This window comes from Cyanistes caeruleus, chromosome 1 (genome assembly GCF_971803275.1).
Source record: "Cyanistes caeruleus chromosome 1, bCyaCae1.hap1.1, whole genome shotgun sequence".
Taxonomy (NCBI): Eukaryota; Metazoa; Chordata; class Aves; order Passeriformes; family Paridae; genus Cyanistes; species Cyanistes caeruleus.
This window is the reverse complement of record NC_141701.1, coordinates 109,271,721-109,296,981: the sequence shown is the minus strand read 5'-3', so window position 1 is coordinate 109,296,981 and position 25,261 is coordinate 109,271,721. Positions and strand designations below refer to the sequence as shown.

The following is a 25,261-nucleotide window of genomic DNA, read 5'->3' as shown; positions in this document are numbered from 1 at the left end:
TCTTCTTTTGCCAAGTTCCTTAATTACCAAAATACTAAATTCCTCCTAATCAGAATTAGGTCTGAAATGAGTAATATTTAATTCTGCTCTAAAAGAGAAAAAACACTGTGGAAGGTAAGTACTCGTTTGAAGTGAAGACCATTTGCATTTTTGAAACTGCATCAAATTAATCTTCATTTGCCTCTGAAATATAGTAGGGTTTCAATTAATTTTCCATTTAGGTTCTGGTTTTTATAAAAAGTCTTTTTTTAGTATGTATTTAAATTGATGCATGTACTTATGGACTGAGAACAGAACTCAGACTGGTTCTTTCAGATGACTCCTGTGTTAAGAAATACAACAGACAGGTAGATTTGATTAACATTTCTTTATCAGATGGCAAACTATTTTGCATCACTAGATTTTCCTAGCCAATACAAACATTCTTGTATTTTAAGGGATTAAATAAGATTAAATAGCAGAAGTATTGCTAAAGGTTTAAGAACAGGAAATCTGGCCATGATCATCTTCATTCTGATTGCTCGTTGGAAGTATTTTTATTGAACAGAGTGGAATCTTACAACAGCTTTAACTGTAGATGATATATTTAGATACCTTACCTTCCCAAGGAAACCAATTAATTTTCCACAAGTCCCCTGAATCAAAGTTTGCCTACAGCTTAAATAACGCTGCAGGTAAAACTTCAGGTTAAACAGTATTTTCAGTTTTTTCAAAATGACCATTTTCTTCAGAAACAACTTTAAAGGCTTGTAAAAAGGCAGGAAGGATTGATGATAGAAAAATACACAAATCCTCTAAGCCATGCCATTACAACACAGAAATAAGAACTACTCCTCAGTGTTTATACAATTTGGTATAATCCTGGCACTTAGACTAAGAGGCATCATGTCCATATTTTTGGTGTTAGCTACAACTTGAGCTAGTAACTAAGGTGTGTACCCACATACAATGAAAGAAGCTCACTTCGTACCATACAGTCTGCAAAGTTAAGGCAGAAGGATTTCAAGCTGAAACATTTGTTTCCATGTCATTCATGAAGACAGGTGTGAGTCCTAGAACATAATCCTTGGAAAAATGGATTTGTTGCAGTAATTTTCTGTCTACTTGAAAATATCAATAGAGACTTCCTTTTCTTGGAGCAGGTTTATATCACCTTTGTCCATGTTCTGGGAAAGCGTTTGGTGATAATGCACTTTTTAAGCTGAATGTGTCTCCACTTGATGAGTGTCGAGAAGTTGCTTTTCCACCTATCAACAAAGTTTCTGCTTCTTTTATTTCCATAGCTCTCTTGTAAAGTTCAGCTGCCTTCTCGAAGTCTCCCCTTTCATAGCTTTGGAAAAGAGCAAAACAAAGTTTCATTTTGAATTGAAATATACACCATACTATCAATGTACTTAAAACTCTCTATTTTCCTAGAAAGTACACAAGCCCAGATGTTTTGTTTCACGCAGTAATTTGCATTTATTGGGTTGAAGCATTTAATCTTACCTTAGCACAGCCAAGTTTTTCAGTGTTTCCCCCACGCGAGGATGCATTTGGCCAAAGCTGTCTTCGTAAATCTTCAGTGCGCGTTCATAGAGAGGCAAAGCTTCAATTTGCTTTTTCTTTGGGTAGCAGAAAGTTTCTTTGTTACAAACGAGTATCTTTGTTACAGATGTGAATTACATTGGCTTTTCTTTTTTTGCCAACACAGTATCAATACATCCTAGATGCAATGTGTTGCCTACCAGTCACAGCAATTACATTTCCTTGAAACACATTTTCTTTGCCAAATATGCTTTCTATACTTAAAATGGAACCCAAGAATTTGCAAGTACTATAAGGAATTTCCCTTTTCAATACGGTCAAGCTTCTTTTGTTTCATTTAGGTACAAGTCATAAAAAAGCCTAAGACAGGAAAAACAAATGTTAGACTTGAGAAACTTACCATCTGACAGTAAAGGACAGCCAGGTTTACTAGAGCAGTTGCTACACTTGGGTGTTTTGGGCCAAATGACTTCTGTCGAATTTCAACTGCTAGCTCATACAGAGGAACAGCCTTGTCAAGCTTTCCCTAGAAATAACAGGAAAAAAAAAGATTCAGTACTCTTGTATCAAGATGGTAACAGCAAAATCTATTTTAAACAAAAGCCTTGGAGAAGATCTAATTGTTTCTAGAATAAGGGGATAACTTTGCTAAATAATATGTATATGCTGCACAGATAATTTATTGTGAATATTTATTAGAACCTAATTTTCCAAAATACTGGGCATATTCAACTCCCAGTTAAGGTGTTTCTCAGCTAGGTCTATTTCTTCCTTTCTTAATTTATTTTTTCCCCACAAGTGTCTCATTGAGAAGGCTGAAAAAAAAGAATTTCAGTTGTACTTTTATCTAAATAATTGTTTCCACTGACTTCTAATTTGTGCTCCTTTAAACTAGCAAAGAGGTTTTTGATGCAAATGTTGAGTGGTTTTTCAGCTTCTAGCAGCATGAAAATTAGGAGCTAAAGTGAGCAGAAAATATCGTGACCCAAAACCATTTAATGCACACAATAGCAAGTAGCAACTATTTAGCAAAAACATGAGCAAATTTGATCCAAGAGATTATCTTGAAGGTCTTTTTTCTCTTTGAAGTACAGTAAAATGTGAAAATAGAAAATAGATAAAATTCTTACAATTCACTGAACTTGATCTTGGTTCAACAGTTGGAAAGAGTACATCACTATTACACTAATAATAGCAAATGGTTAGAACAATCATCTACAAACACAAATATTCATAACCCATTTTGAAATTATGAAATGGAGACGTTTATACTCTGGTTAATTTTACTCCTCACAGTGCATTTTGCATGGGAGTAATACTCATCTTTCACTGAGTCAACATAAACTGAAGGTGGCTCGGTCAGAAAGTTTATTTGTGAAATACTCTCTCCCTCATAAGCCTTCAAATTACCCTTAAGCTGACTGTAAATTCAAGGTTGTTGTATAAAAAGAACTATTCCTACCCCCTAAAACATGATTTTTTCCATTAATACAAAGACATTACAGTTAGTCTAGGCGATCAGAAGAGGTAATAGCCTTGAGCTCACCATCTTTTTGTACAGCACTGCCAGGTGTTTCACAGTATAAGCCAAGGAGGGATGATCTGGAGCCAAGGCTCTCCTCCTGATGTCCAAAGCTTTCTCATAGAGCTCCTCAGCCTTGTCATAGTGCTTCTTCTCATTGTACAAGGCTGCCAGGTTGTTCAAAGACTGCGCGCAGTCTGGGTGGTTGGATCCCAGGACTCGCTCTCGCATTTCCAAGGAGCGCTTCAGGAAAAGCTCTGCTGTCCTACACAACATATTTGCTCATCAATATTTTAAATCTCTATAGGCTGAAGTGCCTGTTAGAAACAACAAATTCAGCCTTGGAAACTCAATAGTAAAATCTGTTTAGAACTGACAAAGTAGAAAAGACTCTGTGTAATGTCACCACTGGAGCAAAGGGCACTTTTAACCTCACTACAGTAGGGTGCTGCTATTTCATTACAGCTTTACAGCAGCTCCCCTATCAAAACTACAGGTGATCCCCCCATAAAACTGACAGTATCCATTATTACTAGGCAGCTCCTCATCCTGACATCCACACAAATCCACTCATGCTATTCTCAAGAGGTCAGCTTAATAAATCAGAAAAATTCATTTTTACATTATAGAAAAAAAAAGACCATTTATATACTGAACTCTAGGTTCAATTCTAGAGCTCTTAGACAAGTGTCAAAAGGTATTCACTCTATGCAAGGCCTGGAGGATGATGTATGACAAATAATTATTCATTAACTCACATATATCCATCTGCCACTGATTTGATTTTAACTACATGAAGTCTTGGCCTTGCTGGTTCAGAGCAGGGATATCCATTTTTAAAAGTTCCTTAAACCTCCACTAGAGCAAAGTTTATAGCTTTTCTCACCTATGTAATAGTGGAGATACAGCTATTCTTGAAGGTTGCATGTTAACAGGAACTATGTATGAATGACATGGAATATTACACAATCTTGTATGAGATTGGATAAAATATTGCTTCTCTATAATTAGTCACTTCATCGGAGTAAACTGATGAAAACCCCACATGCCCAAAAACTGTTAACGATCAATTCCTTCATTGCAGAGATGATTCTGTATGCAGATCCTAAATAATTACATACTTCTGTAATAACTCAAAAGCTACAGGTGCCTTAAAGATCATGTACAGGAAGAATGGTAACAAAAATACTTCCACAACTCCCTCTGTGCTTTTTTGCTGGGCACTTTTGTTCTTCTATGAAAAGATTCAGTTCAGTAGAGTGGGATTTAGGTGACTTTACAATTCCCTCACAACACACAGTTTAGATTCCTCTGTCAGCTAAAGTTGATGTGAAGAGTGGCTAAACATACCATCAGAACTATCTTGTACCTTTTATTCCCCTTCTTCAACACCCCTGCTTATCTCTGTCTCTTTTAGAAACCTTTGTGCTGTTCTGGCCCTTTCTGGCTTTTAACAGGACCTCAGGGTAAAAGCAGAGGGATTACAAGCACAATGAATATTTAGGTCATGACTTCTTGAAATACTGTCATAGAAAAACAACAATCCTGCTGTTCAAAGATGAACACGGCAAAGGAGAGTCACAAAATACTGCAGCTGAGTAGAGGATGCAGAAGTTTTGAGAGGGAACCGGTATTTGCAACAAAGGCTATTAATTGTGGAATATCAATTCTGAATGCAGGAAGTGCACTGACTTGTTTAATACTCACATACCAACAGCACCAAATAAAAAAATAGGAGTGAATTTCACAGTGAACAAAACCCAGTAGGATTTTGAATAAGGGGCAGTACAACCAGAAGCATTCGATCATGTGTCTACATTTAGCGTAGATCTCCATGCTCTTCCTCCATTCAGACATCTGAGAACATTCAGTGCATGTGCCACAATCAGTACAACTCACTCAAGATTATTCTGCAGGTAGTAGAGGACTCCAAGCTCATTGAGGGTTCGAGCATTATCTGGTGTATCCTTGCCTAACGTGAGCTCCTCCAGTTGCAGGGCTCTTTGACGCAGGAGAGCAAAGCCACACTACAGCAAAAAGAAGAAAATGTAAGCCAGTCACCAGTAATTTTAAAGTTTAACACTAGAGACAGAAAAACAAAATACTTAATTTGGTGCCAAAGGTGCACAATAATCCTCAAGTTCTATTTTTGAGCCACGTGGCAAATGCTTACTTACAATCTATCAGCAAATTGCATCAAAAATGTGAAATTTTGGTGAAAATTTCCAGGCAATTCAAGTTACTGTGCTGTCACACTGCTCTCCCTGTATCAGACATGCTAATTTTCTTAAAATCCACAGTTCAAATAACCAATTCAGATCAAATTCTTAAGTTTATATACTCAAAACTTAATATAATCTCCTGTCCTAAACACCATATATATATACACATATAAAATATTACTCAAGGCTTCACATCAATCTTTTAAAATGGGCAGACAAGCTAATTCTTACAAGCAAAATAAATAAAAGTGCAGTTGTTTTTACACACTCTATTTTTGATCTTTGCAGTCTTGATAAAAATATTTTTGCAGCAGAACTCATTACAGAAATAGACCAAATCTTCATGAACCAAATTTATTCTTATTTAATCACTGTGGAAATAGCAACATATTTATGGTTTTTTACTACTTTCATTAGAGCTACAACTTGAGCTCTGGAGTTTTTACAGTACAGGCATCACATGATAAACCCTTAGCTCAAAAATGACAAGGGAAACCCTGCAGTTGAAAAACAACAGAGAAGAAAACACAGAAAAACTCTGTATGTTACCTATACTTTTACTGGGATTTTCCATTGCAAGAAGCACTGTGTTCACTATTAGGATAAAGGCTTCAGGAGAGGCCTATTCTGGAGAACACCTTTTTCCATTGTCACTTTGACACACAATCATAACACCTGTAATTCTGCACTTCTGAAATGTTTATACCTAATTCTTTCTTTTCCATTTCCATCACCTCCATTCCAGTTGCACTGATACATCTCCACTTCCAGCAGAGTTGAAAGGGCAGTTACCAAAGCTGCTGCTAAGGTGCTTCACTACCTATGCCCACAATTTTTAAAAGCCCTGCAGCATTGTCAGCTCTGCAGACACAATTTATCATCTGTTTAGCACAGCTGCAACATGCCCTACACCTCTTTTTAAATATCAAGCACTTCCTTACCAGACTGCCCTTCTGCCTTGCTGCTTTTTGGCGTATTTTGAAGGACTTTTTCCTCAGCTGCTCAGCTTGTTCATATCTGAAAGCAGTCATTCATAGTGTTAGAAGAATGTCAAATGTAGCATCAATAAATGTGCTGGAAAAATTCCAAGTTAAGTGCACAGATTTAGAAATTTAAGATTTTTGAAAATCACCACACATTTTCAAATAAAAAATTAACAGAATCCTAAGGGCCAGACAATGTTCCTCCTTTATCTATACAAGTTTTTTGTTAAACTATGCAGAAAAGTTGGCCCCTCCTATGTGACCTGCTACAAGAATAGAGAGGGGATGCTCTTGGGTGAACTTGAACATATCAAACTCAAAAAAAAAGAACCAAATTAAAATTCTGGCTTCAGAAAGAAAACCTTTGCTGCTATTTTTTTTTTTTTTGTACTTCCTCCACAAAACAAAACCAGCAGTGTAATTAAGCTTACTTGTTCTGTTTTTGGTACAGGGTTGCAAGTGCATCAAGCTCACGAGCCACCCGAGGGTGTTCAGCTCCATAGGCGTTTTCAGAGATTTCCAGTGCCTGCTTATACAGCTGTTCAGCATTTCCAAACTTCTTCCATTGAACATACACTCCTGCCAGCTGGTGGAGTGACTGTGCCACCCTCGGGTGGTCTGGATCCAGCGCGGTCTCTCGAATCTCCAGAGAGCGCTGCAGAGGAGCTACAGCCTGTAACAGCCAAGTCCAGAGCGTGAGGACAGCAGGCAGCATTCTCTATGCTGCAATAACTTAACTGCTGCCATAGAAAGCACACACTGAGCTCTGCTTCATTTGCCTTTTTGCTGTTACAACAATCTCTAAATGTACTTACCTGACTGAGCAGACCTAGGTCCTTAAGAAAACGTCCCAGGGTCTCATAAAGATCAGACAGGCAGATCATACTTTCCTCTCCCTCACTGCTTTTTTCATATTCTTTCAGAGAGTCAAAATACTCAGCTGCCATAGAGCTCTTATCTTTCCCAACCAGCTGCCAGTAACTCAGCAATTCTGCAAAATGTCCCCTGTTTTAACAAGGAAAAGAATCTTATCTCTGATACCCCTCTATTCATACCGATGCTAGCTTAGGAAATAAAAGGCCTACATGCACAAATGTTGTTATGCTACAGCATCTACAGGGACAATCCATGGAGACTAACAGTATTCAACAGCAATATTTATTCCATTACCACCCCCCAGGGTGTAACAGAATAGAAAAAATACATTATTTATATGGAAACAGCATTTAGCACTTCAGCCTCTACTATTTAAGTATCTGAATCTGTCACTTTCTGATTTATATTGACAAAAAATTACTATGAAATGTTTATAATGGCCAAAGCAGTTGCTACCTTTGTACCTTTTGTAAAGGTTTTGGGACACAAAGAGATTCAAAAGACACTTGTGTAGCTTTTGCTTATCACCCTGCTGTTGGAAGAGCCAGGGAAGTTCATCTGCACTTCTCCAAGTCACTCGGTCTTGACTATTGAAAGAAAAACAATGAAAATGAAAACTCTGACAGGCCTAACATCTTGTCAGTTTGATGTAAAAACCAGGCAAGCATACAATTTCCATACCTGAATATCTGAACAGACAGATTACTGTAAGACCTATGTACTCAATTTTGTTATTGTTAATTTTAATATCACCTCAGAAGGCACTGGAACCCCCAGGCACTCCACAGGAAGTTGCTTCCCATCTCATATGGACTAATCTGTGCCTTCCAGCAGGAATTGCAGCCCTGCAGCAGCCCACTGTCCCTTTGTGCCTCCTTTGTCTGGCACACTGTGTCCCTCTTGGCTTACTGCTACCCAACAGTGGATGCTTGGAGGAGCAATAAACAGCAGCCCACAGCTGGGACACAGTAACTCAGGATGTAAATGCAAATCAGTTTTCAAGCTGGATATGAACCTGTAGATGTTCAGCTGTCCTACTGGTCCTTCTCTTATCTATGTGCTAATTTTTTGCTGAACACAAGTGGTTTTTTGCTTCAAGTCCAAAGCAAGCTCAAATTTTGTAGAATTTACTGGGAGTTAGAAATCCAAGGGGGACTGGAGACCACAAAATAAGTGATATGGTACAAATTCATGCCCTACATTTCCCCACTATCACTTTATCATATGCCCATTCCCCTTCAAAAACCTCATTCTCTTTCAAGATTAAAAAACAACATATCAATAAATGAACTTATAAACTGACAATTTTGCGTAATTATTTTGCCATAATAATTTACTAAACTCAAAGAAGGCATAAGAAGAAAACACAAATATCTATGAGGCATGCAATCTGCAATTTAGCACATCTTAAAGAATTCTGACCTACCTTAACTGCATGGTGAAATACTCCACTAGTTTTTGTCTATAGGCAGAAATAACATTTTCACCTGCTTCCATATACTCTAGTTTTACCATCTCCCAAGCCTAAAAGAGAGTATAATTAAAAGAAAGAGAAAGCATTTAATTTAAGTGCTGATGATACACATCTCTTGTAGAACTGAAAATCTTTCAATGACAAAGGTACTACAAACAAATTGTCTTATATTAGACCACAGCTCTGGTTATTGAGGCAATATTCCTTTCACTTTTGATTCTTTGTGGTTTTTTTGGGAAACCAATGTTTTCAAGGATATATGGAGTTAACCATTAATAGATTAGTAATTTTTGAAGGTTTGAAAGGCCAGATTTTCAGCAATACTAGTTTATCGCAGCTCTGGTAGTTTTCAAAGTGTTTCTAAATCAGACCAGATGTTTTAAGGAGAATGGATGAGCAAACATCAACATTTTGTAGGCCTACCTAGCTAACAACAGATCTTAGCTAAAAAACAGGGATTTGAGTTAGGGGTGGGAGTTTCACTTGCACATGCTTAAAACTACAAACTCTACCTGGAGGTGCTGGAACTTCAGCAAACCACAGCCATATGTCAGCAGACGCATTTTGTGCAGGCTGTGAAGGAGTGAGGCCAGCACTGCAGAAGTCAGCTCAGGATAAAGCTCCATCAGCTCTGACTCACTCACCCCATTGTGGCTGACACCAATGACACACAGTATCTGCATGAAGAAGAAAACATGATTTCACAGTTAGCAATATTTCCTGGAGAGCTTAGTTACACTGAAATCTCAAGAAAAATACTTTTTATCACTGTGATAATTTTATAGCCAAAGGAAAAAACCCTGCCTATACAAGCCCTTTCTCTCTTCTCAAAGAAGAGGCCTTAGTATTAATGGTTTAATATTCTAATAGATAAAGCACTAAATAGGACACGCTGGGACAAACTAATGGCTCTTCAAATTTTCCTCTAGAACACTGGGAGAGAGTAACTCCATTATCACAAGGAACTTTCATCTAGATAAAATATGCTGAGAATCTTTTGCTGCCAGAATCAAAGAAGTAGCAAGTGGGAGTATTGTGTCCTAATTAAAAAACGTTTTTGTGTCCTAATTATAAAATGTTTTGCACAAGAGGAAAATCCTGCAAACATAGGAAGAGGAGTGAGAAATGTAATAAGCAATGCTTGTATTCACAAGACACCATGTTTTGATTGCGTTTACTATGTCCAATGTAGTTAATCCCTAGATTATGGCAGTGATCAGCAAAGAAGTGCTAATTCTGCATCATATAGTGAAAAAGCCCTGCTTTATTCTGTGAGACCATAGCTCAGTTGATATTTAACACAAAGCAGTCATACATTCTATAGTTATGCAACAGATGTAATTACATTAATTAAGTTGTCCCTTTTATACTAACAATATACAATAATCTCAGAATCATACATATGAACTAATAAAAATTTGTATTTACTTTTGAGTTAAGGAAAAGTCTTTACAGGGAAGAGTATTCATTACCTGTAGAAATAGTGATGCATTCTCTGCTTACCTCTCTCAAAAGACCTTTCTCTTTATCACTCTGCAATGATTCCTGAATTGATCTCAGAACAAGCCTGTACAGTGACACTGTGTCTTGACACTGGCAACACTGCTGAAGAATCTCATCAATATCTCCTGTATTTCCAACACTGAGCAGAAGGACAAAAAGGGTAAGGTTTAGCATATTAAATCTGGCTGAGTAAGAGTGTTTTGAAACTACAGAAGAGCTCTATCTCAAATATTCTCTGAATTCCTACTGGGTTCAAAAGGTGCACAGCACCTGGTGTGATTTAAACAAAGAAGAGGTAATTTCTTCCAAGACAACTTCTGTCATATTGTCTGATTTTTCGAAATAGCTGCAACAGTTTTATTAAAAAACCTACACTGCAGTGTTATTTTCTCCAGCAGGAGTACAAGTAAGAACATCAGGAAGGGTAAAGATAAAACCACATGCTGCTATTTCATTTAATGCATTTACAAAGCATGTTTTCAGGAGCAATTAAGTCTTCTAGAACATAAAACGTGAACAAAAATAATGAAATCAGTCACCCGGAGTAAATTACCAATTAGTGTCTCATCTTCTGGGACTCTCTTAACTAAAAATGCATCTTTCTCAACAAGATGAAGTCTAGGTTAATAAGAAGCCAATGCACTTATTAGGTATTCTCTTGCACAACAGGGAAGATTAATTTTCTCCACAGCAGGAATTACAAGGCTAAGGACCATATGCAGGATGTTAAACTAAACAGTTGTTTAACTTCCTTGTAGCCTTAAAAATCTATGGGGCAAACTCTCTGGTACATCAGTAAATACAACACACCTGAATTTAACTGTTTAACAACACAATACCAACATTCTCCAAATACCTTTAAAAATCACTGAAGCAACTGATACACCCATATAGAAGAACAAATTAAAACAAAACAGGAATTGAAGAGCTGAAAACAAATAGATGCAACTATTTGGGTTCCCTTAGTATCAAACTGGTGACCATACACTCTGATTTCTGTTCCTGTTGCAGAGTCAGTGAAGAGCAAAACTTCTTCATTGTTTTTTCTTAAAAAGATTCATTGTATGTTAAATGAAAGTATTTTGAAAGGCTAACCTACTTGAATTCTTCTAATCTAGCGATGACCATAGTCATTTGCAAAACACCTCAGCTTACCAAGCAATGATTTTGCCCAAGAGAGTGACATACAAAGCATTGCAAGTTGTGGCAGAACGACAATGTCTCTCAAGCTTCTTCTCCTACAACATTTTAAATAAAATCTGTGAGCTGAAATAAAACTAACCATACAAATAAAATGTTCACTGTTTTATAAGAAAACAAAAGTTCTAGATATTCTTCTATCTGTATCATCTGAAGACTATAACATAGTAAGTAGTGCACGAAATACTACACATTTCCAGCTATAGGAGCATATGAGTGAAAATTCTATCCGAATTTAAGATGAAGAGTTAGGATCTAATATTATCTCAACATGAAGATTACCTTACAGAATTAGTCTCAAGGGCAAAGGTAAAATACTGTTTTTCCCACTCTGTCAATCATTGTTACAGTATTATGCAACAAAAATTAATTAAAACATAATTAAATCTGTTATTCTAAAATAAAATAACACATTTACAGCAGTATGTGCAACTGCACAGTTTTTCTGTTAAAAATTTATGTTGTTCCATATGTGTTTCAGTGCTATAAGCCATGGGGAAAAAATACTCAAACTTTATGCTATCTTGAGCAATCATATTTAGTTAGCTAAATATAATTCTTTATTTTGGCAGCTGGGCTTATTTCATTTTTCCATGTTTTCATTAGAAGTTATACTAGAGTAATGTATTTTAGAAAAACTGCAACAGACATACCTGCTCTTTAGTCAATTTAACATTTGCTGAGTTACATTCTGCACTAATGAGAGATTTAACATCATTGGAATTCAGTGGATCAAGATGAAGAGTGGGCCATAACCTTTGTTAAGAGAGAACAAAGTCATATCTGAACCTTATTAAACAGCACAAAAAAGGAAAAGAAAAGACATCAGAGTTCCAGGGCTTTTTAAAGATTTATATCAAAGCAGTAATTGAAGCTGTTCCCTGCTACTATGAAATTCTAATAATCTGAAGTAAAATTTCCACTTTTAGCCTTGTCCTGAATCTACATGATGGTACTGCAGTTCTTGATGTGAATCTGACTGCATTTAATATCATCTTTCATACAGTCACGTGGATAGAGCCATCACAGTAAAACAAAAATCTGGTTTTCCAACAGCTAAAATCTGTCATTGTAGCTACAATAGAGAAGCTTTCATTTTCCTCATAGGTTGCAAGATCTTATCCTATTAAATCTCCATGTCTTGACAAATCTGTCTGCTCTTCAATGAGTAACTGCAATTTAAAATAATAATTCTAAGCCAGGATACTTTGACACATCACAGAAATATAACATACCTCCACGCCTGCGGACATGTTTCTACGTTCACTGATACAATCACTCTCACGTTCACTGGCAGTGGATCTATCAACCACTTCATATGCTTCTCAGCTTGCTTAAAAACAAATTTTAATTTCTTAGCACAGAGGTAGTTTAAAACAATGCCAGAAGTTTCTATGTTTCATTAACTGTGCAACCTAATGAATGGAGTCTTAAATTCTCCAGTGTCCTTTAAAATGTTTCATGGTCTGGTCCTCTAGACAGTACTAAATGACCCATTTATATGTATCAGCACAACTGTACACTAAATAAAGCAGATAGAATACTATTGTTGAAATGTTCACCTCATAAAAACCAGGCCATTTACATGCCCAATAAATCAGCTCACAGCCTTGAATCTTTGGATAAGTAATGTAACCAGAGTGCCCAGAAATTAAGGCGTAAAGATAAAATTTAAAAGAAGAAAAACCAAAACAACCTCCAAATAATGTATCTACAAAAATAACTCAGCTGCACTTTTTACAAAACTATTTTCTGTATTTTCTCTTCAGAGCAAAGCAAACAGCAATTTTTCTGTTATAAAGCTATGGCTGAACCTATCACAATAGTCAAGATTCCCCTTAGACTGACAAATGGCAAAGATTTTTAAAACATACCTGTATTTGGTCAATAGAGTCAATAATTATAATAATGCTGCCTTGATGGCGTGCAGAAAGTTTTTCCAGCCAATGGGGAAACTCTTCCAGAAGTTTAGCTGGATCGAAAGTCAGAGGTGATACTAACCAAGAGTGTTGCATAAGCTGCAGAATTATAAACATGTACAAGAAATTCTACCTTAAAAATCAGCTAGGATAGTTGAAAGAAGTCCTACAGACACAAAAGAGAAAAAAACCCCAATTCTCTCCCCCTACCTCACCCTCCCCCCCAAAAAAAAACTCTGTGTGATTTGGGTGCAATTTTCCTAGTCAAGGTCACACAGAGTTCTTTCCTTCTAGCATATGCAGAGAGCTGACATATGCAGAACAAAGCATGTCTCTTGAACTCAGTGTTTAAATTCTAGAGATAACCTTTACAAAATAGACAAGAAATATGGAGACTTAAAGGAATTGAAGTTGCACAGATTAAACAGGCAAACATTTAGGATAGATGAGAAAATTGCAAGGATAGCAAAACTGAATTCATTTTTCTACAGGTTTTAGTACTGTAAGGCCCTTAGTACCACTCTGTGGTGGAAAAAGCAAGTTCAGACCCTGGCACAAAAACTATCCTTCTTATTTCCCATGTATTTAGCACACAATTAAAAATGAATTAATATAGGAGTGAGCCTGGTCTAGAAACAAGATGGTGTCAAGTGGCCAATACAACCTCAGGTTTCTAAGTATAGACCCAAGAGGTACCACCTGCCTTTCCCATTGGTCAGATGGCAGGGAATTTTGGAAGGAGTTTATATGGTTTTATAAGTCACTGGAAATAGGTCACTGGAAACATAAATGCTAATGCTGATCTGTTATGAATATCCCAGAGATGCTATTTAATTGAGCTACACAGGATCAGACTCCCCTCATTCTATAACGCCTTACATATCATAGAGTCACAGAAGAGTTTGGATTGGAAGAAGCTTTAAAGGCCACCTAGTCAAACTCCCTGCAGTGAGCTGGGACATCTTCAACCAGACCAGGCTGCCCAGAGTCCTGGCCAATCCAAACCTGAATATTTTTCTCCTACATTTGTATTACTTTTCACAGATGCTAAAAATTTGTAGAAAATGTTATCTTTGCACACACGGACACACACACACACAGACAAAGAAAGATGCAATACAGGGCATACAATACAGCATTACCTTTAGAGTAAGGCGCTTAATTATTAATGCAGATTCTGAACTAGTAGACATGGACCTCCCAACAAAGTGGTAAAGAATTAGAGTGTTTGGTGAATGCTTCTGCTGTAATTGAATCCTAATGAAAGAAGAGAAGAAAAAAAAAGATTCAACAGACCAAAATTTTCCAAATAGATCTCAAACAAAAAGCATCAGTTTTGCCAAAGGAGATAGAGCTACACATGCTCCATGTTTATCTTACAAAACAGGATAGACATTTCCTGAGCTATAACTGAACTTTTAATGTCAGATTCCACTTTTGCTCTCATCATTACTGACAGCAATTAGCAAGTGCCCTTTCTGGCACTGAATAGTCATGTGCCACTAAGCTTTTAAAAAGCAATAACACGATCAATTTATTTTTATGATGGCAAATTCTGTCATAGCGTACAAGTGACCATAAAATTCTATGGTCTATGATAAATTATGACAATTCTTTCTTTATTTCAGAGCCTTCTTGTGTATCAGAGAAGGACAACACTATTGAACTATTTGTAATGCTGTGCAAACGCAGTAAGCGATGCCTTATCATAAGGTGTTGCAGCTGGAGGCAGGGAGCTGTTAAAGGCAGTCCAGATGAAATTAGCTACTCAAATACAACAAATCTTTCCAGAAGGCTTCATTAACTTCAGCACTTTCTAAATGCCCCCGTTTTACCTCTTACTGACACAATGTTTGAAAAGTAATGGAAACATTTTTCTTAAATTTCATTCATATAAAAAAACCAAAACAATTTACAGTACCATTTTGACAGAAGGAGAGATTTCCCAGAGCCTGGTCCTCCTGATACAAGCAATGGTGGAATTGGTGCTGGTGCTGCTACTAGGTCATTCAGACGTTCAAAATACTATAAAAAAGAAGCAATCATTATAAATATTCCAGTGTTTAAGGAAAAAATATAGTACATGGTATTGTAAACCATTTAGATTCAAAATGCATGTACCAATTTATAAAGGAGTGAAATGCAATACAGTACAGGTGTAAATAGATGTTGTAAGGAAACATTTAAACCAAGTAATTTATTACCTCTTTTTAAAAAAGTGTAAAATTAATTAACACTTTATTCAAAAATTTATATAAAATGGATTCTTCAGTACAAATAAACTGAATTAGTGTAATAGTGAAGCAACTGTGCTCTGTGTTTGTTTGGGCTTCCTTGCCCCTCCTTTCCCCAAACTACTCCACTGCATTGGATATGGTTGCCAGGAAGAAGCTGGCATCTGCCATGAATGACTATTTTGAGCATACAAAAGCATACAAAAGAAGGCTTTTTTCAGTATATCAATGTCCAAAAATGTTGCAGCAGATGACAAAATAAACCAAAGCAAAACACCCTTCATCTGCTTGGAAGAAATATTTTGTCTTCAAAATAAGAGGTGCATTTAGACATACATTGGTATCTTTTCTTTAATGCTATATTATGATTGCTTTAGAATGTAGTAAAGATGGTACAATCCTCCAAACCATTACCAGTATAGAAGTGGTGAAGTAAAAGAATATATTGTGCCAGTAAAATAGGGCTACTGTGAATTTAAAAACAGTAACAGAAACTGCACGCTTACATTACATTGCCCAAATAAAACACTGTACCACATTCTTGACTTTAATGTCAATCTTCCTACAATCTTTATATCTTCCCAACATATAACTGTTCCTGATACTCCCAAATTGAAATGTTTTTAAAAAATTATTTCCAGTAATGAGTAAGTACTGAGCTATTCAGCAGCTTTCCACTATAAAGTTTCCTTTGTTCTTCTTTTATGGCTGCATGATAAGATGAAATCTTTTCATTAACCATCTCCTAAAGACCTAACTCCAGGTGTCAAGAAAGAGATTGGATTTCCTTGGGGAAAAATAAAAGAGAAATAAAAAAGAAAAAAAAAAGAAGAAAAGATAGATACTCAAAGTGTTTTCTATTGATGACCAACGTCTAAGAGGATGCTCTGCTTCTGGCACACTGTTATAGGGTTTTTCTCCAGTGCAGACACAACAGCTACTTCTTCATCAATGTCATTCAACAACACAACTGGCATCTCTCCCAGAAAAGAAATATGTCATCTATATCTGACATATGGCTCCTTCCAGTGTAAGGAGTGATAGCCTTAAGGATGCTCTCAGACACAGCTTCTTCTGTTGAAGCGCATCTTGCCCAACAAGGGATAGAAATGAGTGATGACTTTCTCTTCATCTATATACCTTTATAATGTACTCACTTTCTCAAAGCCCAGCTCACATGTTGAATTAGAGGCCTGTTGAAAAGCTTCCATCTGTTCTTGTTCATCGTGTGCATCCCACAAAACATCACCAAAAACTTCTTCCTCAGGAGCAGTGGGGTCTTCCTTACTACCCAAATCCTTGCCTTCTAGGTCTGTGATTTCACACCCCAATATATCCTAAGTAAAAAGAAATTACATGGAGAAAACTGCAACTCTAGTGCAAGTACATTTGCTGTTAGTCTCATTACGAGTGTGGATCTACTAACACCAATATGCTCATTTCCTCGCAGGGTAGCAGAGAAAATAAATAAATAAGCAATTAAATGAAAGTGAACACTGATTTTTAATATCTCATAGTGGAAACAACTCACCACAAGAATAAGGAAAGGATATATCTATGATATGGATAAAGAGAAATTAAAAGCTAATTTAGGCTCATAAATAGAACCCTCTCCCGTGGTCCTGTGCTTCTGTCCACAAAAGCACTGCTCAGTTTGGGGTTTTATTTTCCACTTGCACATCTCCTTGCTTGCCAGATATTAATGATAAAACAGAGGAATACTTCAAATCACATCTAAGTACCACATAGTAATTACACTGACATCATTTAAGATCATAAATCAGCATAGACCGAAAAAACTAAAATGCATCATTTACTTTACCTGTTTAATAATTTTTTCCACGCAATTATAGATTTCATATGCTCCTTCCTCCACACCTCCGACATGGTCAATCATCTGAAAAAGTAAATGGCAAAGCATGACACAACTCTGAATCCAACTGAGAATAGTATTTAGGGCTTTCAATAAAAACATTCTGGAACACATTTAAATTCCATTCTGTTGCCTTCCTTAGGCAAGATTCACTTTGCCCAAGAACTTTAAAAGTCAGGCATCTCGTTTCAGCTGTTCTCAGCCGTTGTTTCTGTAGAGGAAAATAAATCATAATGGATCAATTTTTAGGCAGAAGGAATCTCTCTAGAGTTACATTTCATTTCCATCAGTGGCTTCAGAGGGACCTCAGATAAACAACTTTGCCATTTAAATGCCTAAATACAGGTAAGAAATTCTAACCTTATAGCACAGACATTTTTTTTTCAGTGAAAGTGATGTGGCTTTTTTTTCTCCCCTGCTAATGAAAATTTCATAACATTCATAAATTTCAGCTTCATCGATCTGCTCACAGAATGAGCAGCCAGAGCAATGAGTGCAATGCAATTTCTTCTAAAATCTGGGACTATTAGCATGCAGTGTTGTTTATAGCAATTTTTAAATGCCATACCTTTGCTTTGTTCATGCAAGAAATTTGCTCAATTAACTGTTGCACTGAGACTGAACTGACTCTGCCATCCTCCCTTCTGTGGTAAATTAACCGTGGTTTTTCTTCTGGATTTTTCAAGAAGGCTTCTTCACAGTCCTCCAACAAACAACTAGATTGGAAATCAGCATTCTTGTGCTATATTACACTGCTGTAGTAAACAGTTCAATCAACACAAGCTCCAAAGATGGGTTTCACTATTTATAGCAAAAAGCAATCAAATACTTCAACAGAGAATTTGAGAAAAATTCTGAAGCAAGTAAAAGCTGAGAGAGATTTATGCTACCTGTACTAAAACCAGTAAAACAATTTATTAATTTTTTATGATTATTGATTTGTAAATTTGAAGTTGTTTTTCCTGCCATATCAATATGCAGAATGAAAGGTAATTGCCTTTCATGGAAAGAACCTGGTTTCACATATGATTAATAAGCATCATATATATGCTTTGCTATCAGTTATCTGAAGGTTCTGCTCTATCTTTGATCACTTTAGGAAGCGTCCTTTAGTATCTGCCAGATGTCTTGGGGAACAGTCTTTCAATTTATAGTATGTAAAAAGGAGAATCTGACACCTTCAAATTCAAAACCACTTTGCATTTATAGATGTGTATGATATTCATGGATATCCATTGCTCTTCCACAGAAGGAACTATACTGCTTGGGGATGCTAACAATAGCAGACAGGATTGCTCAAATATTACCATCTTTACACAAGCACTACAATTTTCATTAGAGTTTTTCTAAGAAAAATTCTCGAAATTAATATTTATGGGTTCTTTTTCCCCTGCATATTTTGTTCTTACATATTTGTGCTCCAAATATGTAAAACTGGGTTATTGGCAACAGCATATAAGGCGTAACAGTAACATTCCCAACACAATTCAAAAAGTATCTCTCCTTTGGTGTATTTTCTTTAGTGAATCATGCTTCTTCTAGAAGGTTAAGAAATTACTCACTGAACAAACAGACCACATTCCATCACTATTTGTTATGAAACATCATGACTTCAGTAAATCTAAACTGTCAAAAGCTAGCATAAGGTAACACACGGGAGAGCCATGAAATTAGTCTGAAAGACAGCCAAAACCAGGAGCTAACATGCGATAGAATAAATCCCAAATACTACAGACAGGTGTAAGGCTAGATAAGCAAATGAAAAACACTGAGAACATGCACATCAGCCATCTTGAATTCCTAAGACACAGCCACATGAACAACAGAGAGCTGCTCTTGAAAAACAGAACATTTCTGCATGTTATTAAGATACCGTTCAGGCTGTATTTTAAGAGAATTTGTAGCTACAAGAAAAAGAAAATGGTACAAAGCTGATATATTCTTTTAAGTGTCTGCTCTAGCAAACCTAAAGTTTGAAGGAGTATCACTCTGAAGTTACTAGCTTAGGAAACATACTGAGCAAAGCATCCCATACATTTTAATAAGCTATGCCTTCTGCATAAATTACCAGCTGCCATTTGTTTCACCAGCCTGGAAAATACTCACCTTGGCAAAGTTAAATGCAGGAGCAAAATGACTAATGAACTTTTTTCAATTTCCCATCTTCTTACATCCTGAAGGGGCCTTTCATTCTCTGTTGGAAAATTAACAACTTGAAAGAAGTACCCCATTGTTTCACAGACTCTCTGAAGTTTTGGAGAGTAGTTCTGAAAGCAAATGTGAGCAACAGTGCTTTATTACTAAACATGCGTAGCACTAAGGACCTACCAAACAAATCTGTTTCTTTTCTCTAAGCAGTGTGCTCCCCTGAAGCCCTTGACAATACTTTCACTGATTTCACTGAAATCAGACTACATGTTAGTACATGTAGTCTTTACATACTAAGAAGTATTAGACAAACTTCTGAACCAGCATCACATTCAAACAAGATAGCATACAAGTGAGCATAGGTTTATGAGGTACTCACTCTAATGAATATAGTCACTTCTGGCTGAGTCTCATCAGTACTGATAATATAACATCTTACTGTGTTACTCCACAGAGAGTGGGAAAACAGAGGAGTAACTTGCAATAAACTGGCAACAGCAGCATCCCAATCATCTGCCAATGGAAAAAAAACCCACAATGAAGTCTTAGAGATCTTCACATGTCATTACACTGCATAAGAGGTAAGTCATAACCTCTTAACATCATGAATACTACATTTTATTCAAAATAGTAGTAGTGTTTTTACTTGATTATTTAAATTTTACAAATTTTAAGAACTCATACCATTTGATAATGTCACACAATTTGATAATGTGGCAAAATAAAAGTGTTAAATATATTTATGTTATCACCACAATGATATTTCCTTTAAAAAGGATTGATGAAATGTTTCCACGAAATCAAGCTGACAGTTGTAAAATAAGTAATAATATATAGGAGTAATATATTCATTCATAACCAAACACTTTTTTTTTCCTTCAGATCTACATGTATTTCAATTAGACTATATGAATAAAAAACACAGCAAAACACTGTGGGAACTTCCACTTCTGAAGAAAAATTCCTTTGCTTTCTGTAGCATTGTATGTTTATTCCCTACAGAAGCAGAGACTTTTAAGTTTTAAAACTTTCTTAGACTTCTTGTGGATGGTCATTCTTTCAAGATAGAAATAGGTTCTCTTCTCAGGACCACATAGGTTGATTAAAGGCTTAGTATATGAAGCTGGGGCCATCACAGGGATGACCCACCCCTCCCACTTTGCAGGCACAGACTTCTAAATTAGACAGAGCCTGAAGGATTGAACTGAAAAGGGAGAAACTGACAGAAAACTCAGCTATATGCAGGAGAGGTTCCAGAGCCAGGACAACAGTGAAGGAAACCAGAGTATCAGAAGCCAATTTATAAGAGGCCACTTGGGAAACAAAGTTCAAAAGCAGTAATTATTGACAAGAAAAAATCAAGCACTGATTTACATAACAACACGTACATCCTGGTCTTGCAATCAGATTTCCATAAGTGGCCCCCTAGGCAGAGTCAAAACCCATGCAAAATCAATGAATAAAACAGAGGTATAATTTATTCTAATACAAATATGATGCTCATATTCAGGAAGTAGGGAATCTGAATACAAATGGAAAAAAAGAACACCAGCAGATATTGAAAGAAGAAGCCACTATCTTCCATTGTCAACATAAGGAACATACAACAAAGCACTGGTAACTGCTGTTTGCTAAGATCACTGCTGCACATACCACAGTCACCACATATATTGACCATAATTTAGCTACATTTCTGTTTATTTTTACAAAGAATTCCAAAAAACCCTTTAGCTAAATTACCCAAGAGTGGACAGAAAAGGATCTAAGAAGGAACGGTTACTTAAGCATAGTTGGAAAAATTCCATAGACACCTACAATCCCAGCAAAATAAATTGCCATTACTTACCTCTGTTTATGTTTGCAAATGGTCCCTCGACATCTATAGAGCTATGAGCAAATTCAGGCCCTCTGAAAGACTGCTGAAGTTGCATCATACTACCCATGGATGGCTCACTTCCCAGCACTCCTCCATTCCAGTATTCAGATTGTGCCCCAGTAGCTAAGAATTGGAAAAAAAACCAAAAAAACCCTCTTCACTCTTCATTGTCACTTCACAAGGTAATTATCAGTCCTAAATACTCCAGCTGAAACCTACAGCCACATGCCACTGAACATAATTCTTCCTCCTTCAGCAGTTTTCTAAACAGTTGTCCAAAGTTAATGAGAATCCATGACACCAAAGGCTGAGGATATTTCCTAATATTTGCTATTACATAGATAGCTCACATACTTATCTGAACCCTTTCCATGTTATTAAATTCACCATACAGCATATACAAGGTTTTGTACCTACTTCTTCTTTGTTAAAGATCTAACTCTGCTGTTCTGGAACACACAGCAGCTGACACTGGCATATGTCACCATCCAAAGTGTCTATCTAAAACTTCCTCATGTTTCAGATGTGATTTTTGGATACACTGGAGCATCATCTCTTAGATCGACAATAAGAAAACTCAGAAAAGACTAGAAAGCTCAGAATAGTTAATGAAAAATTTTTAAAAAGTGTTCAAATAACTGTGTCTAGACAGTACTCTGTGTCTTCATTTATCCATTTGTAACACCAGAAATGTGAAGTTCCCACAATCTAAACCAAGTTTGCAAGGTTGGTTGCTTTTACCCTTCAAACTACTTTAAATTGCTTTTCATCTGGATTAATAAAACTTTTTTTTTTTTTTTTCAAAACAACATAACTATCTTTCTTCTGCTTTATTATTTGGAGACTTTAGTCATGTTCCAGCACAAAGCGTTGGGGATGAAATTCTCACCTGTAACATCTGTACAGTTATCATCAGAATCAGACTCTTCAGGATCAAACACTTGGATTCCCTGGGCCTGGAGTCTTTGGAGTTTTGCTTCGAGCTCTCGTTTGGCCCTCAGTAAGTCTTGAATCTCATTTTCTTTAGTTTCTCTAAAAATCTATCAGCAGGAAGGAGAAAAAAAAAATCTTTTAAAATTCAGTATCTGTTCCTGAGCTCATGTTATCTACTTTCAATTTAAAAAGTAAGCTTCTAGCATTCATTTACCAGGCAAAGACATGAAAATATGAACCTGAAGCCACTGTGAATCAGAAATGAGCAGGACACCATTGTTAAAAAATATCTATTTTTAAAATTTTACCATTATAAACTTTAGCATATCGTTCTGAAAGAAGCCTGCATTAGTATTTTTCTTAAAAATTAAAACAACTCTTTTTACTCTTTAAACTTTATTGTCTTCTAAAATTGCTATATGTAACAATTTTTTCAAAGGTTTCCTTAGATTCTTCCATGTATATCTTTACAATTACATATAGTCTTGTATTTACATTTTATTGTTGCAGGAATGTAAATTTTCTATGACAGAAATTGATCAAGCATCTCTAGCTGTCCTGTTTGTAACTTACTATCATCATGTGGGAAAAAAACCACTAATCTAGTTTTAAATTCAAAGAAATGAAATAGTCTTCATGTCTCATTTCTCAAATAAGGTCAGAAATAATCTTCTTTTTATATATCTTCTAAACACAAACTACATGTAACTACAGACAACTAAAATTAAGGACATGAAGAATCTTGAAAATAGTGAAAAACTAGAACCTACTTCCCTGTTTTGGGTGGCAAAAGTATCATCTGCAGCAAAGGAAAAGCAGAAACATGCCTGGCCTTTCAAGTCATCCCTCCATAGACTGCAAAACCGTCTTTAACTTACTATCGTATTTTTGAAGTCAAAAGAGATGCACCAATACACACTTTTCAAAAAATGTAAGCTAGAAGTGTTACACCTTACAATGCAATATATAAAATTTATTCAGAAATAATAGAACTCTGTGTTTATACATTCCTTAAGCATGTGTCAATTTTCAGCTCATGTTTGCTTGTCACTTTCCAATATGAATATACTCCTGTGTTCAAATTCAATGCAGGAATTTAGCTGATGATATATCACCTTATATTCTCTTTTTAATATTAATAAAGTTATTTCATATTTTTTTCATGTTAGTCTTACAGAGAGGTTTCAGTAGGATTATTTTAATGGAAATAGGCAGCTACAGCTATGACACTCTAAGGTGTCTTTAAGGACAGGCCCTCATGAAAGCTATTGGAGAAAGGTTCATTTACGGAATGTGAACAAGTGACATCCATCTCTTTTGGTCATTTTCCGATGAATAGAAAGTCAAACCGTACCTTGAATTGCCTTTTGACCTTGTCTCGATCATGTTCAAAAGTAGCAGCTCTCTCCATGGCTTGGTATTTAGCTTCTAATGCACTTTCTTTCTCTCTCAGTATTTTCTGGTATGTTTTCTGAAGTGCCTGGAAACATTTCATATTTAATTTTTTTCAGAGTTTTGTTGACGGTAAGAGGTTTTAGATTACTTTTCAGGCCTGACAACAGTATTATCTCAGCACCCTACATCTCTCCTTACTGTAGGGCGACCAGAATCAGAGAATATTCTGAGTTGGAAGGCAACCACAAGGGCCATCGAGTCCAACTCCGGCCCTGCACAGGACACTCCAATAGTCACACCATGTCATTGTCGAAACACTTCTTGGACTCTGCGAGCCTTCTGCTGAGACCACTTCCCCGGGGTGCTTATTCCAGTGTCCCAGACCCTCTGGGTCTGGAAGCTTTTTCTAATATCCTGCCTAAGCCTCCCCTGGCACAGCTTCAGGCTATTCCCTGTCATCGGTCGCCAGAGCAGCGCAGGGTGCGGTCCCCATCCCGCACTTTGACAGCATCCCCATGGCTCAGCAGGAGAGCAGCGGGGCACCATTTCCCCAGCACCTTGCCCAGCACCTTGCCTTCCCTCGCACCCGTCACCTCCCTGCCACAGCTTTCCCCAGAAGCGGGACGAGGCAGCCTCAGCTTTGCTGCTCAGTGCCCTCACCCGCGGGGCAGCGGGCTCTACCTGCAGCTCGGCGCGCAGCCGCTTGTTCTCCCTGTCCAGCTTGGCCTCCTTCTTCACCATGGAGGCCACCTCGTTGTTCTTGCTGACGCGGAAGATCTCGTACTCCTTCCTCAGGCGCTCGTACTCGGCCACGCACTCCAGCTCCTGCACCGAGGCCGTCGACTTGAAGCTGGCCCCGATGAGGCCGCCGGGCCGGGAGCCGCCGACGCGCCGCAGGGAGCCCCGCAGCAGCCGCGCCTTGGGCTTCACCTCCACCGGGATCTCGCAGGCCTCGCCGCCGCCGCCGCCGTACGTGTCCTCGATCACCTCCCCGACCGCGCCCGCCGGGCTCACCAGCGACGACGCCGTGCCCATGGCCCCGCGTCCGCCCCGGGCGAGGCTCTAACCCCGAGCCCAGGGCCCGGTGACCACGGCGGGACCTGGCGGCGGGGCCGTGCCCGGAGCGGAGCCTTCCCGGCGGCGGCTGCGGGCCATGGTCCGCTCCTTGCGGCCACCGGACGAGGAAGGGAGAGCGGGAGGAAGCTGCCCCCGGGCCGACTCTCTCCCTCCCTCCCTCTCTCCGCCGCTCCCGCCCCGTCCCGCGGCGGCTCCCTGCTCGGGACGCTGCTGGAGCAGCCCGGTAGGGGGAGCGCCGCCAGAGGCTGGGGAATAGCGGAGAGGGAGAGCCGGAGGGGCTGGCGGCGGGAATCTGCTGCCCTCAGCTAAACGTGACGGCGTTTTTTGGGTTGTGCTGCTAAAAACGAGTTAATGTGAGGTCACAGCAAACTTCCCCGTTCCCGCTGCCACCATCTCAGCTTCTTCGGGGATGCTCCAGCAAAAAGAAGAAGAAAAAAAAGAGTTTCCATTTTCTCTTCACCGCGTCTATTTCTCCTCAAGTGTCCATTTCTGTTCTCTC

General features: G+C 37.7%; 1 protein-coding gene across 1 annotated transcript; it reads right to left on the bottom strand.

Moving 5' to 3' along the window:
- Positions 1-352: 352 nt before the first annotated feature.
- NPHP3 (nephrocystin 3) lies at positions 353-24,948 on the bottom strand. The gene is made up of 27 exons (XM_023919848.2): positions 24,367-24,948; positions 23,645-23,770; positions 22,247-22,397; positions 21,328-21,480; positions 19,861-19,994; positions 19,440-19,600; positions 17,902-18,049; positions 17,283-17,357; positions 16,618-16,797; positions 15,148-15,251; positions 14,369-14,483; positions 13,182-13,325; positions 12,543-12,640; positions 11,961-12,063; positions 11,263-11,345; positions 10,108-10,246; positions 9,117-9,281; positions 8,557-8,654; positions 7,595-7,717; positions 7,070-7,259; positions 6,686-6,927; positions 6,213-6,288; positions 4,949-5,076; positions 3,074-3,314; positions 1,928-2,053; positions 1,489-1,604; positions 353-1,330 (listed from the first exon to the last, which is right to left on the bottom strand). The coding sequence occupies exons 1-27, from the start codon at positions 24,718-24,720 to the stop codon at positions 1,150-1,152; spliced, it is 3,954 nt and encodes a 1,317-aa protein (XP_023775616.2). The 5' UTR covers positions 24,721-24,948; the 3' UTR covers positions 353-1,149.
- Positions 24,949-25,261: the final 313 nt, after the last annotated feature.